Here is an 18928-nt window from a genome sequence, read left to right on the forward strand (position 1 = left end):
CGTCTTATATCATGCATCATCACGATGGCATCGTCTTCGTTACTTGAAGAATGAACGTTATCAGATGTGGTGTGGCTGAACTCAAGACCTAAAAATGTCTTGATTTGACCGCTTCTGAAAATTTTCACGAATTGTCGATGTGACACAACAATCATCTTGCGACAGTTTGACCTTCAAGTGCTCGCAACCTCCAACAGTAAACGATACCACTGAAGCGCTGCCGTCGCTGTGTCGACTTATCGATACATCATGTCCCATCCACCGTCCAACTTCTCTTGGGTTTCGAAATCTGTAGCCGGGTTCGCCTTTCCATGGGAAAAGTATGAGCTAGAATATCTAGTAGACAACGCTGGGATAAGCCATATAATTACTTTGTGCCATGAAGTTCCCCAGTACATTTCGGATTTTACGTGTAAGTTGTTCGGACTATGCGATATTTCATTGGCTATTTGCGAAAAATAAAATATTATATCAGTCTAATTCCTATGCTCCCAATTCTGGGGAAAATTTAACACATTTTGGGGAAGCCTCTATAGTAAACTTTAGGGAGATTTTGGAGAAATGGCACTAAAACCCCCAAATTTCCCCAGACACGGGGAAATTCCCCAAACATTGGTGAAGGTCAATTGACTTCGGCAGTTTCTTCAAAATTGGAAGCTCGAGGTGGTAGCCACAATCACCAGGTAACTTTGAAGATTTCAGCTCGAAGTAAACTCTTCGTTAAGAATGCTAATATAACGGCTTTCCCTATGTTCTGTCGAGTTCATCGGGACTGGTTGATATTTGTGAACATACTGCCTAGTTACCTAAATGACATCAAGGAAGTAGGAAGTTGATTGAACACATTTTGTGTGCGATGCATTTTACAACAACACATCAAAGGAGATATATCACAAAGTCAGCTAACTAATCATTAGTGTCATTTAGAAGTCATGTACATTTGTTCTCCGCATTGACATATCCACTTCTAGGAAAATTTATTTTCGTCATCAATGGTCGAGGTCAGCGATAATAATTCAGTCCGTCTGGATATGTTTCACGAAGCCATCATAGTAACTTCCACACCATGCACCATATATAACGACTGAGTTTAGGTAGTAAGAGCTCAGAGGTATTCAAGTGATAACACTGAACCGTTATAAGAAAGATAATCCATATTTTCCAGTCATACTTTTCGTGTACTTGGTTTTTAGTCACACCACTTTCGAGGCAGTCATACTTGTTGCTGTTACTCAAACCAAAATACAGTTATTAATTTCATCTCAAGGTTTAGTTTAAATCAAAATGAATATATCTGTACCTCTTTGACCTTTTTTATACCCTAATTAGACCGTGGATTGATCCTATCATTGGAATACTAATCAGGAAATCCAAACTTAACGGTATAGTTTACGTCAGTCACTGATGGATTAATTTCATGTCTTGATCTACATGACCCTAGACTTTCTCAACCTACTCTTGGGCCAGCGGTAAATGGGGTGGACTGTGGTGGCATATGATTGAGGTTTGCATCTTTATCGATTGATCCCCTCGTTTACCATACATCCTTAATCCTTAGCATTACCCACTTGTTGGTTCCATAATTTGTTACACCTATCAGTGATACATATGGCCATAAAACATGTTAATCCAAAAAGCCTAAATTAAGGAGCCTAAATAGCCGAACATTATTAAAATTATTAATGTCCTAAAACCACAAATGATATGTATTTAGTCAGTGCTAGGTCTAGGAATAACCTTTTTTAAGTTTAAAAACCTCAAATAGCTAAGTGTTGGATGATAGTAAATGATATTGTTTTAGGTTCATTATCAGTCTTATGGACTGCTCTGTGGTTGTCTCACTAGGATTTTCATCCTCGTTTATAAATCGGAATGATCGTTGGTCACAATCAGTTGGGAAAAATTATATCCCGGTTCCCATTCTCTAACTTGTCAGTCAATCTAACTGCTGAAGATAGACCTCAGAAAACAATTAGTCAGCTGTTATATTTCCATCGAGTCGTTGCCTTCTCGATTTCTGTGAGATCGATAGTGCTCTACTGTTCAGGCTGTTAGTGAGTACTGGGTAGTTAGACTGTAGCTTAATAACAGTTAAACTGCTGCAGCGTTTTTCGCTCATAATTCTGGTTGCTCGATTTGAAAGTAGTCCATCTCTCCGAGAGATAATTTTGCTAACAACCTACTTTTTATCCCTTATCTTCCTGAACAATTGCTTCATGTTACCCATCACCACTACTGTTCCCATTATTTTGTTTTTGTTACCCACCACCTCTCGATTACCACGTAGTCTTTGTTCGTTTCTATTTCAATCTTCTTTGCTCCCTCATTGGTAATGGACCCACTGATACGTTCCTAAGCATATACTAGTCTAGCAGAACCTCCAAAGTTCGATTGGTCTTCCTTGACCTTTTGCTTCTGTTTTACTTTCGTCAACATGCGTCACTTGTAGTGAAGGCTAAATTTCCGTTTACCAACCAAAAGACGAGTATACAGTTAATCACTTCTGTTTTACTTTGTTATGTCCATGAGATGACTTTGAAACATTGTTCTTATATTTTAGGAGCACCGAGTGGACGATGTTGATGCTAATGGCAAGGTGCTAAGCAAGGATAGAATGCCACTTGATGAAGTAGTGAATATTCACCAACTGAGGTAGTTAGGACATGTAATATGTATGCCCAGCCACTGTCTACCTTAACGCACGTTGTTTGTTGGCGTAAGAATTAGTTGGAACATAGCTAGGGGTGACTGAACCAAGACGTCGTGTCAATTCATGAGACCATTGACTGTTGGACTGGGCCGTATAGAATACCTGTTTGTGGTCAACGCGATTGTCGTAACTAGTGGCTAGAGGTTTCAGATAATATGGCTCATAATCGTTGTAACTGGCGTAGGGGCATCCACGCTGTCTTTCAGTAGATCCTAAGTTTCTTAATCATATTGTACTCTACAAAACCATTTTTTCCTGAATCAGATATACGCCTACTTTTTCCTACTGCCATTAACACTGTTACTGCTCTGACATCTCGGTGTGATGCGGCAGCTTAAAGCAATGCACGAATACCCCATGTTCTACTTTTCGTTTGACTGAATGATCTCCGAGTAAACATTCCGTTTATGGTATACTAAGTGCTTATTCAGTTTTTCTTCAAACATTTGACATTTTCATTTTAGAACTGAACTCAGTAAAGACTTGATGAAATCTCCTTGCGTCCACTAAGTCTCATAAAAGCTCATGCCAACACCAGAACTTGGTCAAAGTCTGGATATATGCTACAGTAGAAATAACAGTTCTATTGACTTACAATCATGTCATGATGGTGACCCATTTGTCTATCGTTCTATTAACATCAGGAGTTTGTATATTAGACTTTTCATCCCTTAACCTTGTGCTTGGTAAGAATAACCAATCGTATGGGCTTGATCTGAATATTGGAAGCCGTACCTCAACATTTTCGCGCTTGACTTCGCTCACCCGCTTGGGCGTTAAAACCCTCCACCACAATTATTATATCTGAGCTTTTAGTTTTTAGAGGAATTCAGTTATTACATGGGACTTCACAATTGTATATGAACCCGTTATCCCACTACACGAGCACAGTTAAATGAAGTTGACAGGATGAATACTATAGCGACCTAAATGATGACACTATGCAGTAGTAAAAATACCAAGGACTGAGAATATCATTTTAGAAGAAATAAGGGGTTATAAAGTATAGAGTAATTTTGAAACTCATAATATAAGGGGATATAAGAAAATTAGTGATTCTCCACTGTTGTGACTACTTTTGAACTATACCACCTTATGTGTACAACCACTAATCATGATTATCGCGTGAACCTTGACCTGGTACTGTGCACCTATCAACATGCTTCAGACCAGTAGTTAATGACTTGACAGAGTGATACCACACCTTGGTATAATATTTCCTATCATTTTTCTTACTACTCCATTGGGCAATAAGGTAAGTAGTGGTTATGCTAAACCTCTCAGTCGGTAGAAATTCGCATCGAAGGAACTCTGAGTTTCGGTAAAACTCATCTTTGGTCTCGTTCGAGCTGTAATCAACGGGAATGTATGCAGAGTCTATCCTTATCCTTCCAAGTTTTTGCTGCTGATAGAATTATGTAGCACAGTAAAACTACTACTGACACCGAAAATCTGCGTAAGGACAGGATTTTGGAGATGTTAGTTGTCCTTGGAAAACATCTTACTACCTTCATAGAGCTTGATTGCGTCATCAGAACTGGCAGATGAGACCACTACGTCAAAATAGCAGCACTTATAATAAGAACTGGTTTATGAAATATCCAGGTCAAATATAATGATTCCCATTTTTTCGTTTTTATGAACATTTCTCAAGCTTTGGTCTCTAATATCAAGTGTTCATCAGGAGTTTCGCAATTTTCTGAAAGTAAATTCGCAAGCTGGTTCAAATGGAAACATGATTAATTTTGATAATCCCGTACTTCATTATGTAATCTTGTCAAAATATAGTTAAAGAAGTACGTCTTCGTGTGTAAATGTACTAGATTTAGAAATATTTCATCATTATAATTTAAATTTTCTTTAGAAACATACTATTTGTCCAATTTCCATTCTTAGCGGTTAAACATTATCACTTACCTGTCGAAGATTTAACCTCTGCAAGCTTGCCTGTTATTCAGAAAGCAATGGAAATTATCAAACGAGCTGAAACAAATAATGAAGTAAGCTCTAATTTACATTTGAAGAGAAGTCTTTATTATGATATAAAGTCGGTTTATAGTCCAATAAATATTTTGCTTTATACTATTAAAATCATTAGCTCCTCTGACAAGTTTCAATAGTGTGATGAGAAAACGAAGGTTATCAGGATTATGTGATGTATTTGCGCAATGCATCTCGAACAATCTGACCACACATTTACTTATTAAGAGATTATGTATAAAAAAATAGGTCAACCATAATAATTAGAATGTAAAAGGAAACAAAGTTAATAATAACGTACGCGATGTGAAAACCAGTCTAGACAACAAATCAGTATCACCGGGGCGGGTTAAGAGTAAGAACAAATTGTTTTTGAACACGTAAAACAGTTTCAGTTTTTGCGTAGCCAAGGATTCAATAAACCTTAGTATACGCTCTTGAACACTTGTATAATACTACAAAGGCTGACTTGATATCAACCTTATGACCGGCTTACCAGGCCGGAAATCACATGCGTAGACTAAGTCATCTGCTTTAAATTCTCGAATCTTCGGGCAATCCTCTTTCTAATTTTTTGGTAGTCCACTCATTCTGTCTTTCGGGTTCAAAACATCAAAAAATGTTCGGCCAAATATTGTTTCGGCTGGTGATTCAATCATATTGCAGACAGTGCTCAACTGCAGACCCCATAAACCAAATTCATCCATCCATTCAATACTTAATAAGTTGGTATGACAGTTTCCAGTTACATAACATTTCCCGATCATAGTCTTGTCACCTAGTGTGAGAGGTAGCTGCATTTCTCCGAGAAGAGTAATGCCAGTTCCCGTCGCACTCTTAGCATTATGATATGTAAGTTGATATTGTGGTCGACCAAGTTTTATCCAAGTCTCTCTAGAAATTAATGTTTTGTCAGACTCCGTACCAATTTGGAGCTTAACCGGTTTACCATTAAAAAAAGATAGTTACGTACTTTCTTTTAGATGAAAATTAAGCACCTTTTGTGGCCAGAACAATATTCGAATTATGTGGTATCTCTTTTTACGTCTGCGTCTTATTTCCTTCACGAAACTTATACTGATAGTCGGCAATCTTTTTCCCACTTTCACAACATACTTTCACCTGACCATATTTACCACAAAGGAGACAAACTCTTTTTTTAAAATAGCAAACATCAGCAGAATGACGCTTACCGCATCGCCAACAACACGTTTTGGGTTTGATTTGATTTGGGATTCGCTGGGAGTATGGATCTTTATTTCCATTAAAAACATTCCTCAAAGTTTTAACTTCCACGTGTTCACTGTTTCTTTCTACTAGATTTGTGTCATGCTTCAAATTAACCATTCTTTGACATTCTTCAGATACTGATTGCAGACTAATATTAGGGTCTTGTTCGATTCTCGCTAAAATCCGTGTTCTGATATCTGCATCTACTGCGGATTGTAACCCACAGACAAAAATAAGGCATTTAAACTTATCTGAGGACATTTCCTGTAAACGAAACCGCTCACATTCCCGGTTCATAGTTCTTGTATACGTCATATAATCGTCCTATGGTTTTTTACAAGCTGGAGACACTGGTGTGAAAAACTGATGATCGTTCAACAAATGTACGTGTCAGACACTCCACTGTCTCTCTGAAGTTTATGTCCGTTAGCTTCTTTGGGAGGATGAAATGACAGAACTTCTCATGTTAAGACACCCCGAACTTCCGTAATAGTAATCTCAGTTTTGAACCTTCGTCCCACTCTTTATAATCATTAGTAAACAAATCCTCATGGCGTTTAAACCATGCCTCAAAAGTAATCCCACATTCTGGATCAAATGTAAATTCACTTATTGAATTCGCAATAGAATCCGGAGTCATAGTGGAATTAGGTACATTGGCTCTTGGGGATAGTGACATAATTTTGACCAATAATTCGATGAGAGAATTTTGCCGTTCCAATGAGTTTTTCAAATCATCCATTTTATTGTTACAAAATCCACTTTAATTGAACATATAGGCGTAGATCCGTTCTAATCACTGTCGCCAATGTTATAACGCTCGGTTTTACTTCACCTAATGCTTTAACGGTTGGGTTTCCACTTTTACACGTATGGGACGTTAATTTACCTTAGACGAGTATCTATACTAGGTTCCCTACCAGTTTCTATTCTACAGGACTTCAACACAACTCAGATCAAGAACACGTGATTAGCCTGACTAGAACGTAAATATATTTCCACACCAAAAACCGATACAATCCAACAACAGTGAACAATCAATAATAAGTGATAATAAGGATATGGGAATATATAACTCATCTGACAGCTGTCAGAATATCTACATGTCTGACTAAGCAGAAAATCAATTATTATCATTCTCGCCCACACATCACCTTTGTAAACAACGCGATTAGTTCCTTAACCAGAAGGTCGCCACCATCTTTAAGAGGGCTGGAGGTAAGTCATCTGGGCCCGGGGATTTGTAGAGCTTCAAGAGTTGGAGTTCTTTGCGGACTTCCGCCTCATTTGGTGGACCAGTCGTCACGGGCTATGGAGGACACGACAGTCTGATCTATGTTGCTGGGGCAGCAGACCAGTTTAACTGCTCCTCGAAAAACTCTGCCCATCGTCCAAGACGGCGATGGGTGTTAGTGATTGGCATCCCGTCATCACAGATTGTTTCGCTCACACCAGACTTCTTGCTGCCAGTGGATCAGATGGGTTGAAAGGGCTTCCGGCAGTTACCAGATGCAGCTGCTGCTTTCAACTAATTGGCACGCCCCGACCACCAGGCTTCTCGGTCCTTACGCAAGCTTTGCCCAATTTCCTTACGTAACATCCTTCGTTTATGGTCAAACTCACGGTCACCCGGAGTAGACCGACGGGCTTCGATGAGTTGTAAGGAACCTGAAGAAACCCAGTGCTTATAAGCGGGTCGGTTCGCGAACCCACAACTGACTGTACCCGCCATTTTCATGGCGTCATGCAATTGCAACCAATGCTCATCTATACTTTTCGGTGGAGTGGTAGCTAGCCTAGAGGCTAGCTCGGTTCGATACTTACTTGCAACAGAAGTTGCAACCAGCTTGCTAATATCAATCCGTTGATGGCGGTCACTTCGTTGTCCACTGAAAAGTAAGGCAAGATTGGCGCAGACCAAGGCATGGTCAGAGTCCAGATAGGTACTCCTAAAGGAGCGGCAGTCTTGTACACAACCACGCCAGTGGTAGCTGATCGCGATGTGATCAATCTGAGTCCAGGCTTGATATGCAGAGGGAGGACGCCAGGTGGCACATCGGCGATGACTGTGCCGAAAGTTAGTGCTAGCCAGAAACAGGTTGTGGTCTGTGCAAAGTTGCAGTAGACGGTCCCCGTTATCTGACCTGCGACCAACGAGTCCCCATCGGCCACCTAAACGACTCTCTTCCTGTGCCTAGACGCCCGACCTGAGCATTCAAGTCTCCGGCTAGTACCACAATATCTGTCGAACGCACTTTCTGGAGAAGAACAGATAACTGGTGGTAAATCTCATCCTTGATTGCATCCGGACTGCAATCTGTCGGGGCATAGGCGGAGATGACGAAAAGACATCGTTTCTCACGCCGATTTCTTCTCACTTTGATGGAACTTTCTAATCTAACAGCACATTACCGACTGTTAATGGGGATCCAATCGACTAGTGCTGCCTCAGCTCTAGCGCTTAGTGCGACACCAACGCCAGCAAGACCAGACGAAGATGCCACAGGGTCCCCGGATAAGCTCACGTAAAACAAGCTTTTCGAAGCGACAGATGGAGATCGAATTTGTAGTACTTCACCAGAGTCTTGAATACGGGTCTCAGATAGACAGCAAACATCGATATTAAGACTTTCCAAAGACATAGCCAGCCCTATCTGTTGTCCGACCTGCATAAATATGCGAACGTTTAAGGTAGCCAGTTTGAATGGTGCACGTGGTTTCAGAAAAACTGCTTCAGTTCTCGTATTCGGTGGTAACATACAATTTTCAACCGGACAGTGACTCGAGAACGTTTAGATACAGTCGAATTTCCACCAAAGACGAGCCGCTGTATAAGTATAAAAGAGGGTGAATAATGTGGAAAATAATAGTAATAATAATAATAATAATAATAATAATGACAATAATAGTAATAATAATAATAATAGTATTCAGTCAGTCAGCTACAACGTAGGACAATAATTGTAATGATAATAATTTGAATCAATTGATTGTTTTTCGAAGCGAGAAAAGTAATTTCCATAGACATAAAGAGTTCATCATTTGTGTGTGGGCTGTGATACTGCCCGGGTGCCCAAACCGAAGCAGGTGGTTATCTTAGGGGGCCACACCCCGAGCCTTTGACCTAAAGGTGTAACCCACAAGGCAGTGGAGCATCGTAAGGAGATGCAGTCCCATGGTAGTCGACGACCAACGATTGGTTCATACGCCATTTGTTCCCGCAGGATACTGTAGCCCATGTGCACCATTGGTTTGGAATCAGGGTTTTCCAACTACCTTAAGTGGACTCTCCGTGTCCACCAACTCGGTTAAAGCACTGGACATTCGTCCTCTCAGTTTTGTAAACAACACCTCTTCCACGAGAAGGCAATGAGTAGGACTTCCTTGGCAGTGATTGTATGCACGTGGCCATGTGAGAGCATTTTGAGAGGGAGAGCTGACTTCCCACTCTCGGTCGTACCAGGGCATTTGGGGGCAACTTCGTCTTCTCACCGCATTATCTGGATTTCAACGTTTACTCATTACTTTATGCCTTGTAAAACTCTGATGTCAGTAACCCATTAAAGTCAAATTATTTGCTAGTTTATAGGTGCATGTATTCACAATTCTCACTACTTAGTTATTGAATGAAGCCTAACTTTAGCTTACGGGTTTGTTTGCACCGTTCTCCCGACCGAAGCTGCTACCTTGACACGGTGGTCGGGCTTGCCTATCGTGATGACCCAACCGAGCTATATTGGCTGGAACATATGTTCCTGTAGGTTCTACCATGCCAGGCAGGTCGATTGTAGAACGGTAAGACTAAAAGCAGCAACTCAAGGTCTGAGGGCGAAGTCGTACTGCTGACTGTAGAGGGGTGTGACAGCAGTAAGGTGTTTCCCTCGGACAACCAGCATCTGCAGCGATGCTGCTTTCCCACAAGGAGGGGTGGGGTTAGAAAAGGTCGACCCTAACAATGTCACACCTCACCTTACCTCACGGATTTCCGTCTCCGGCGGTAAGGCCCTTTGAAGAACGGAGCTAACACATTAAAAACCTTCCACGGAAAGGCCGTGCGCGACCGGCCTCAAGCAGTTGTCCCTTGGGCTTTGCGGTCACGCTCCCAGGTCGTTAAGACCAACACTAATCCAATTTCCTTTTCAGGTTCTTCAAGAAATACCCTTCCATGGTGTGGGCAGCCGGGAAGTGATATCAGCCCTCATACCCGTAACAGCACACGAGACCAAGTTGGTCACATTCAAACCCTTCCTACACCTCCTAATACCTCTCTTATCTCCATGACTAACCCTCCTCACGTCCCTTTATCACCTCGCACCGCTAGGGCAAACGATTCGAGTACGTGGAACGCTATTCCTGGTCTCCTGAAACCACGCTCTAAACTACACGTAGGAGCTTTTAACGTCCGAACACTGTGCTAAATAGGACAGCAGGCTTCCTTAGCTAGGACTTTAGAATCATACGCCATCGATGTGTGCTGCTTCTCCGAAACGCGCATACAGGATCCGAGTAGCGTCATTCATTTGACCTCACCATGCCAAAATAAAGAACCGACTCGATTCACACTTCGTGTATCTGGAAGCCCTGATTCTGCTTCCCGTGGCTTCGCCGGCGTACGTATAGTAATGAGTCCTAGGGCAGAACTAGGTCTCTTAGATTGGATCCCAGTAGACAGTCGTTTGTGCGCTGTCCGACTGAACGGAACAGTAAGGATCCGAAAAGATAGGGACACTCGTCGTTGCCTCTTCGTCGTCTCTGTCAATTCTCCCACTGACTGCAGCGCAGATGATGTAAAAGATGAGTTTTACAGGAAGCTTTACAACCTCCTCCTAAAAGCTAGGCGCTCTGATGTAGTAATAGTGGCCGGTGACTTTAATGCTCAAGTAGGTAAACTAAGCGATAGGGAAAGACACCTGGGTGGATCTTATAGTGTCGTGGCTCAAAGAACAGATAATGGCGACCGTCTGTTGCAGCTATGCTCAGATAACTGCCTTTTCCTTGCAAATACTAGCTTTAAGCATAAGGAAAAACATCTTCTAACATGGCGACCCCCTAATTCGTCCCAACGTTGGACCCAAATAGATCACATTGCCATCAGCCACCGATGGAGGGGCTCAATAGAAGACTGTCGCTCATTCTGGGGCACATGCTTAGATTCAGATCATGCTCTAGTACGAGCGCGTATCTGTCTGCGTCTTATTGGACGTAAGAAAGACGCTGCAAGTAAACCTTTAGGGCCCTACTTAGTGATAGTCAAGCTAAGAGTATATTTCAGGAACAACTAGGAGAACAGTTAGGCAGCCATGTATGTGATGCCCACCCCGAGGCAGCATGGAATGATATCCGAAAAGCTGTGGAAACAGCAATGATATCTGCTAGTACGGTAACCCGTAAAGTTAGGGAGCAACACTGGATCTCAGCAGCATCTACCGCACTGATAGATGCTCGGAAACTCATTCCACCTGGCTCTCAACATAATGAGGAGCGGAGTCAGCTTAAGCGCAAGCTGACAAGAAGTCTACGCAATGATCGTGAACAGTGGTGGGTAGCGAAAGCAAGAGAGATGGAAAAGGCAGCGGCAATAGGTAATAGCAGACAATTGTTCAGACTTGTTAAGGAAACCGACTGTTAGCGAAGCACTCAGAGAAAGATGGACATATTATACATTCTCAATCCAGGAGATTGGATCGATGGGCAGGACACTTTAGGGATCAGTTCAACTGGCCTTCAGCCACACTTCGGTTTCCCACGATCTCCAGTCAACCTGAATGGCAAGTTAATGTAGGTCCTCCAACTCTTTATGAAGTTGAAAAAGTTATCGGAAATCTGAAGCGAGGGAAAACAACAAGCCCTGACAGGTTCACTCCTGAGATTTTTAAGGTGGCGGTCCAGTATTAGCAGCGAGATTGACTGAGGTCTTAGGTAGAATTTGGGGACTGGACGTAATCCCATCTGACTGGTCTCCATCACTGATTGTGACAGTCCATAAAGAAGGGCAAAAGTCCTCTTATGACAATCACAGAGAAATCAGTTTAACTAATATAGTGTCTAAAATATTAGCTTCAATAATACTTCGACACCTAACCAAAGCTCGTGAAGAACAGACTAGAGAAAATCAGGCTGGTTTTCGACCTGGATGTGGTTGTATAGACGAGATATTCACAATACGTCAGGTCCTAGAACACAGACACACATTCAGACGCCCCATAATCGTAGTATTTCTCGACCTTAAGGCGGCATTCGACTCTGTTGATCGTGAGGTTCTATGGCAGTGTTTGTCACTGAAAGGAGTACCAAAGAAGTACATTAACCTTGTAAAGGCTCTCTACTCGAACACAACTGGTCGAGTGAGAGCTTATGGCGAACTGTCATCAGGATTGATTACCTCAAGTGGTGTTCGTCAGGGCTGTCCACTCTCTCCATTCTTGTTCAACTTTGTCGTCGACGTACTTTTAGAGATAACACTTTCCTCGTCTAGATTTCCAGGGGTTGAACTTCTACCGGGAGGTTCACTTGTTGACTTAGAATATGCAGATGACATAGTTTTATTTGGTGAAGACGCTGACAAAATGCAGAGTCTTCTGACCACTCTAAGCAACAATGCAAGCATGTTCGGGATGCGATTCTCTCCCTCGAAATGCAAAATGTTGCTTCAGGATTGGGTTGCATTGACACCCGAACTAATGATAGGGAGTGAAGTAGTTGAGCGTATCGACTGCTTCACTTATCTTGAAGTCTCATCAGCCCTTGTGGTCTGGTGTGTGACGAAATCTCAGCACGGATACAGAAGGCTCGACTAGCTTTTGCCAACTTGCGTCATTTATGGCGTAGGCGAGATATCCGTCTATCAACCAAAGGACGGGTTTACTGTGCAGCAGTTCGTTCCGTCCTACTTTATGGCAGTGAAACATGGCCGGTAAGAGTAGAGGATATCCGTAGGTTACTAGTATTTGATCATAGGTGTCTTCGAAATATTGCTCGTATATCCTGGGACCTTGGAGTAAGTAATGCAGTTGTTAGGAAACGGGTACTAGGTAAGGATGGCAAATCAATTGATGACGCAGTGAAACTTCATCAGTTGAGATGGCTGGGACATGTGTTACGTATACCCAACCACCAACTGCCTCGATGTGCGATGTTTTGTTTTATGGGAGTTGATTAGACGAAAGCTAGGATTGGCCAGACCAAAACATGACACAAGTCCATGAAGTCACTGACAAGTGAACTGATCCACGTTGGTAGGTGTAGACTACCTGGTTGGGGACCTCGAGATGATAGCAACCGATGGTTAGAGACCCTGAATGACATGGCTCAAAATCGTTTGCAATGGCGCAGGTGCATCCACTCTTTGTGTTCTCCCAAATTTAAGTCTCCTGAATCCTCCTTGTTATTTTTTTCTCTTCCCAAATTTATTTCACTGTATTATACTCTTTAAGTAACATCTCCAAACACTAATCTTACCGATTACTGCTTATACTTTTATTACCTCTACCACTACGAGATTTGAATCGACCACTGCATCTCTGTGCTAATGTGGTGTGGCAACTCGAACTGATGTACGTACGTACGAAGTTCTACGTTGTTACTGACTGGCTGACTGACTGCACCATTCTGAGTGCCCATTTCATTAATTTTCAGATAATATCTGACTTCTAGGGTAGACGGCATTGTAATGTATACTTAACCTACCAAATATTTATTTCATGGGATGAAAGCTAAGTCGGGACTCAACATACTGTTCGTCATACACCTTCTCTTGGAACATAGCCCACCAGCCAGGAATCTGAAATCAAATTTGTCCTGAGCTTTCCTTTCTAGTTATTACCGGGTGCTATTCATCGTCTTGATGTTTGCCTCTTATTCACGTCACCATGTGTTGTTTGGTATGTCTCCCCTTTTGTCTTGGCCATTCCATGTTAGGGTATACCTTGCAATGTGGTCGGATGGTTTGTAAGATTCAGGTTTAGGTCGGTGTCGGTGCACTTATCTATGCTACTAGAACAATAGTCCTATATTGTGAACTTTCCGTGATGTGACTCCCCAATCTATAAGATCTTATTTTGAAGTCGTATCATTAGATGGTAAAACTATGCAGTGTCGGTTAAGTGTACTCGCATTGAGCATTCAGCAATAAGTAGAAAGGAGAGTTCAGGACAAGTTTGGTTTCAGATTCCTGGTTGGTGGGCTTTCTCAGAGGAGGTAGCTTCTCCGAATAAGTAAGTTGTAGAACGGTAGAGTTTTCTATTTTTGTATCCTAGACTGCATTCGGGTTCTACTTTGAGTGTGTTAGTGGTTAGTAGTTCTTGATTATTCCAATTATGAGAATCTGGTAACAGGTTCAATTTTGAAAGTAATTACGAATCCTAGTAATAATTAGCTTGTAAGTGATCATGGAACTTTTGTTCTTGATTATTTGTTAGTGGCTTTGCAGTGTTGATTATGACTAGTGCTAGCCTAATTATCATTTTTATACGACATTCGTTCTCTGGAAATGCTTGGTTGTTTTTTAGAAAGTTGGAGTTCATTGTCAACTGGGTAGAGGTCGTGCGGGAACAATTTTAGCGTGCTATCTTGCCTACAAAAACAATCTTGATGCCAATCAAGCCATTATAGAATTGCGTCGACTTAGGCCAAAATCAATTGACGATGAACAGGAAGAAGCTGTGAGACGATATGTGAAGTCAATCAAACAGTAATGACGTAAATTGGTTGACGAAAACGTGTTACTCATACAACAAATTGTAATTTAAATGGTTCCTTTTTAAAGGGGCCCATTCATTGTTACAGTGGGAAAAAAATCACTAGTCGTTTTAAACCATTTCTTATTCTTATTTTATCATTTCGCATCCGACAAGAAACACAGTTCTGTTATATTGACTGGAAATCTTATTTTCTAGTATCTTCTCATGTGTTCAGTATGTTGGTCAATGATACTGTCTACTTTTTGGTATTTCCTCAATCAGTTTCCTAAGCGAATTATCAGTTCAATCAAATTAGTCATTCCGATAACCCATTATGTATTAGGTTATCATAACACCTAACTATTCATGAAAACTACTAACCTTGTCTTTAACTAAAACTGTCTGCCCAATATTCATCATTGTAGTGTAACAATTCATCATCAACGACTACTGTATAAGATCACAATTATTCAACTAGAGAAGACTTGTTCAAACTTCTGAATTACCTACTTTGTAACTGTAAAAATTTGCAATAACGGTCACCGTTTTAGGTTTGTTTTAACTGTTTGCACATGCAGCTTATAGTACATTTATCATACTGAAACGTTGGAATTAGTTGGAAGGAAAGCTTATGTCTGGATTGTCTGTTAGCTAAGGCTCATCAGGGAATTTTATTTTTGACCACAAAAATTCGGATGGTGCTCATTTTACACTAAATCAAATGCCAGTTTCTATTCACTTTGTTTATGTTACTTGTTTCGGTAAACATTTTAGACTGTGAATGCTTGTTTTTTTTATAAAACATGTGTCTATTGCGTTTCCCAATCGGGTAGTGATATGGTAAGCCAATCAGAAGTAGCCAAATGAGGTCAGTCGGTTTCAATCAGAAGTGACCTGAAGGACAAGTGTATATCATTGGCTAAGAAATTAATTTCCTAAGGGATAGAGTTATATATATAATGAGTATTTGTGCATTTTATTGGATAGCCCAATATACTTTCTCGTTCACTCTTATGTCGTCGCTCAAAGTAGTCAGTTGGGGGGATAGTGTGTGTCATATCGTGTATCAGTATCAGATTTCGGATACCACCTATCATAACAGGTAGTACCATCAAGTGTTTGTTAACATAACCTTCTATATGATCGAATGGGATTCACTTAATGCATCAGAGAATTTCAATAGATAATGATTCACTTTATCGGATTCTACGTAATAGATCATAGACTTTCCAATGTTACTGGCAGTGTAGGTAGTTTTAATGTTGTGATGCGAATTACAAAAACTAGTCCTCAACTCTAGTCTGTGCAATATCAGGATTTATTTTGGCTGTTCTAAATAGTAATAATAATATACAACTACTGGTTTCTTGAATCGAATTTCCAAACAAAAGTGTATATCGTTTTAGGTCACTTAATTTCAAGTTCCATCAGATTTACATTTATTCTTTATAATGTGTCATTATTTGTGGTTGTCTTTTTCTAATCGGCAACCAAACAATTCGATTCATTTGCGTTAACTTTCTCATGTGTAATTTCATTACTCCGTTACGGTGAGTCATATTGCGTTTATGTTGTTTGCGCTCATTTCATTTGATGGTTTAGCTTCATTTTCTTCTTGTTTAAACTTCTTGAAAAGTTTAAATTATCAAAAAACCTAACTGTAGATTTAATCATTTTGAACAGCACATTGTAACTCTTGACAGTTGATCCTTTTGTTCTTACGACTTGTGAATTCAAATGTTCTTGCTTTAAAGCATGTTGACCACCTGTTAAACAGGACTCATAGAAAGATTTTGTTAAACTTTTATTATATATATATATTATCTGGAATACAATTAATTTAACACCAACTTATAAAATATATTTCTACTTTAGCTACATTATTTCCAATTTTGATTTCTTTTTCAGTCTTTGTCTTTCTCCTATTTGTTAAAATGTGGATTAGTACTGTTGAGACTCATTCAGTTCAAATGAGTAATTACATCCTGAAAGATATGCATAAGATTATAACTGTCTGGGGTCGTGGAGAGCATTAATTGAACTTTTTTTATTTTAAATATAACGTTTTAAGAACTAGCATGGATGACTTGCCAAAAATAATTTCTCAGTTATAGAGTAACAAAATGACGTTAGGTATGCTAATCGGTTCCACTCAACGTGAATTGATTGTTTAATTGGCTCAATGAAACTTCGATCTTACCACATTCAACCGATTGAGTTGGCTGTCGTAGAGTTAAAGTTCATTTAAAAACTAGGAACTGTGTTTATCTACAATATACCACTTAAACCCCGTTTGCTGACAAATATCTTTTACTTAGATGTATAAACTTGGTGATATAACAGATTGTTCAAAATATTTCTCCCTTACAGGTATACTACAAAAATATTTTAATAAGACTAGTCACTTTATATCAAAACAAGGATTCACGACCATAATAGAGAACGAGAGTACAGACTACACTGCTTCATTCAACACAAGAAAAAGTAACCACTCTCAGCGAGTCCTGACTAGAAATCAATATCAGGAAAGGGAATCACATTTAATAGTCAGTAAGCTAATTGCCTGTTTGTCTACGCTCAACGACCAACGACATTTTACTCTCACTACCACTGTAGTTGGAGTTCATGAGTTAACTTCATTCGTCCTATAAATCAAGGTAGCTCGGATAAACAAATTCAGGAATTCGATTTATAAAAATATTAACATTGTTGTGACTTTAAACTTGGATCGATTTATACCCCGTGCCAATTGTTGCGTCCTTGACTGAAAAGATTAGAGAGCAGTGTACTACAGATCGAATCAGTGACAAGTAAAACACGTACGAACGACCTAGTGTCCTGATTGGTCCCACCTCCCTGTCTAGCCCAGCCAGTTGAGTCCAGAACACAAGTCACAACCCCTGAGACATGAATCGTTATATTTCAAACATGCTCCGTTTATATACCAATCAAGCATACCACATCGTACCATAAAATAGAAAACAACATTTTGTACAATATTTAACAAGTGAACAAATATCGACCAATAGGAAGTGTCCATTTAAAGTCCAAGGACATCATTAGACTTAACATGATAATGATTGGTATATTCCTCTGCATCCCTAACAAATATCAGATGGATTTTGCGGATATTATAGTATTTCAATGGTTAAGATCATGAGTCAGTTGAAGCTAGACCACCATGGAAAACCTGGAAGCACTGGACGGCCGTTTCGAATCTCGCAGGGGGCGAGGTCGTGAATGCGCACAATAGGACGGAACGGCCGTCCAGTTCTTCCAGGTTTTCCATGGTGGTCTAGCTTCTACTGACTCATGATCTTAACCATTGAAATTATAAAAATATGTTTAAGTTCTGAATCCATAAGATGCCGTGACCCAATTTTACAAATATTGCTTCAGTAACCTCTATAAAATATCTAAGTGAATGGAGCACGAAAGCTTGATTGTTTTGGTGAATTGGACTATGTAACCAGTTCTACAAAGTGGTATTTCAGTTTTCCACTTATAGTTTTAATATATATCTTGTTTACGTATCGAAATGTCGTGTCGATTAGGATTTGTGGAAGTTTACACTCCCATAAAACTGACCTACGGTTATGGTCTATATTTGTATTGTACAATTAGTGAGCTCTCGGATTTTTGTATTTGCCTATTTCTAAGCCTTCGCTGTCATGTATTTCGAATTTTTCATCAATTAATTATTTCTCCATTACTACGGTTTTATTTCATTCATGACTAATTTATACACGCAATATGATTTCTTGTGTCGGTATGCAGTCAGGTATTCCAAGTATATTGTTGTATGAGTTTTGGGTCATGCTTGAATGGTGTACGATGGAATTAATTTGCTCTCTTTTTCTTTTGACTAAACACTGGGTTAGAAGTAGCTCCAGTACCAACGAATGTTAAAGTCCCGGTAGTTGTTCGTTGAACGCTGCTATTGATGAATAGAATGTCACCGGATCTCCTGGCAATATAAGCGAACTAATCGGTAATTGAACCCGAAAGAATACAACAGCTACCATAATAATGATCCGGTCAGACGGGCCCCAATTCTGTCCAGTTGTCTGTCTTATCACGAATGCAGCATATTTTGTATTTTTGGCGATACTATAATTTATGGACGAACCAATCAGATTTAGGATAACAGGTCTTGGATTTTGGCGCGAAATTCACACACCCATTTGTCTAAATAACGTCTTGTCAGTTCATGATGGAAAACCGTAGATCTAATTACTAACCCTAACCATCAACTGTGAAAAATAATGCTTATTCTTGAAACTGCTTTATAACCCTCATTTAGCCCTAGTAAGTAGGTAGACACTCAAGG

At 40.2% G+C, this 18928-nt stretch overlaps 1 protein-coding gene across 2 annotated transcripts; it reads left to right on the forward strand.

Moving 5' to 3' along the window:
• Window positions 1-160: 160 nt before the first annotated feature.
• Window positions 161-17559, forward strand: DUSP23_1 (Dual specificity protein phosphatase 23; the record flags this gene model as incomplete). 2 transcript variants are annotated; one of them, XM_051210899.1, is made up of 3 exons in its annotated part: window positions 161-412; window positions 4607-4710; window positions 16507-17559. In XM_051210899.1, 3 exons carry the CDS (start codon window positions 250-252, stop codon window positions 16570-16572), a joined length of 333 nt encoding a protein of 110 aa, XP_051070924.1. In that variant the 3' UTR covers window positions 16573-17559. The 2 variants fall into 2 exon arrangements, with proteins under 2 accessions (XP_051070924.1, XP_012798104.1); XM_012942650.3 differs by lacking the exon at window positions 16507-17559 and adding an exon at window positions 14428-16476 and having other exon boundaries at window positions 250-412.
• Window positions 17560-18928: the final 1369 nt, after the last annotated feature.

The sequence above is a fragment of the Schistosoma haematobium genome, chromosome ZW, assembly GCF_000699445.3.
Source record: "Schistosoma haematobium chromosome ZW, whole genome shotgun sequence".
Lineage (NCBI taxonomy): Eukaryota > Metazoa > Platyhelminthes > Trematoda > Strigeidida > Schistosomatidae > Schistosoma > Schistosoma haematobium.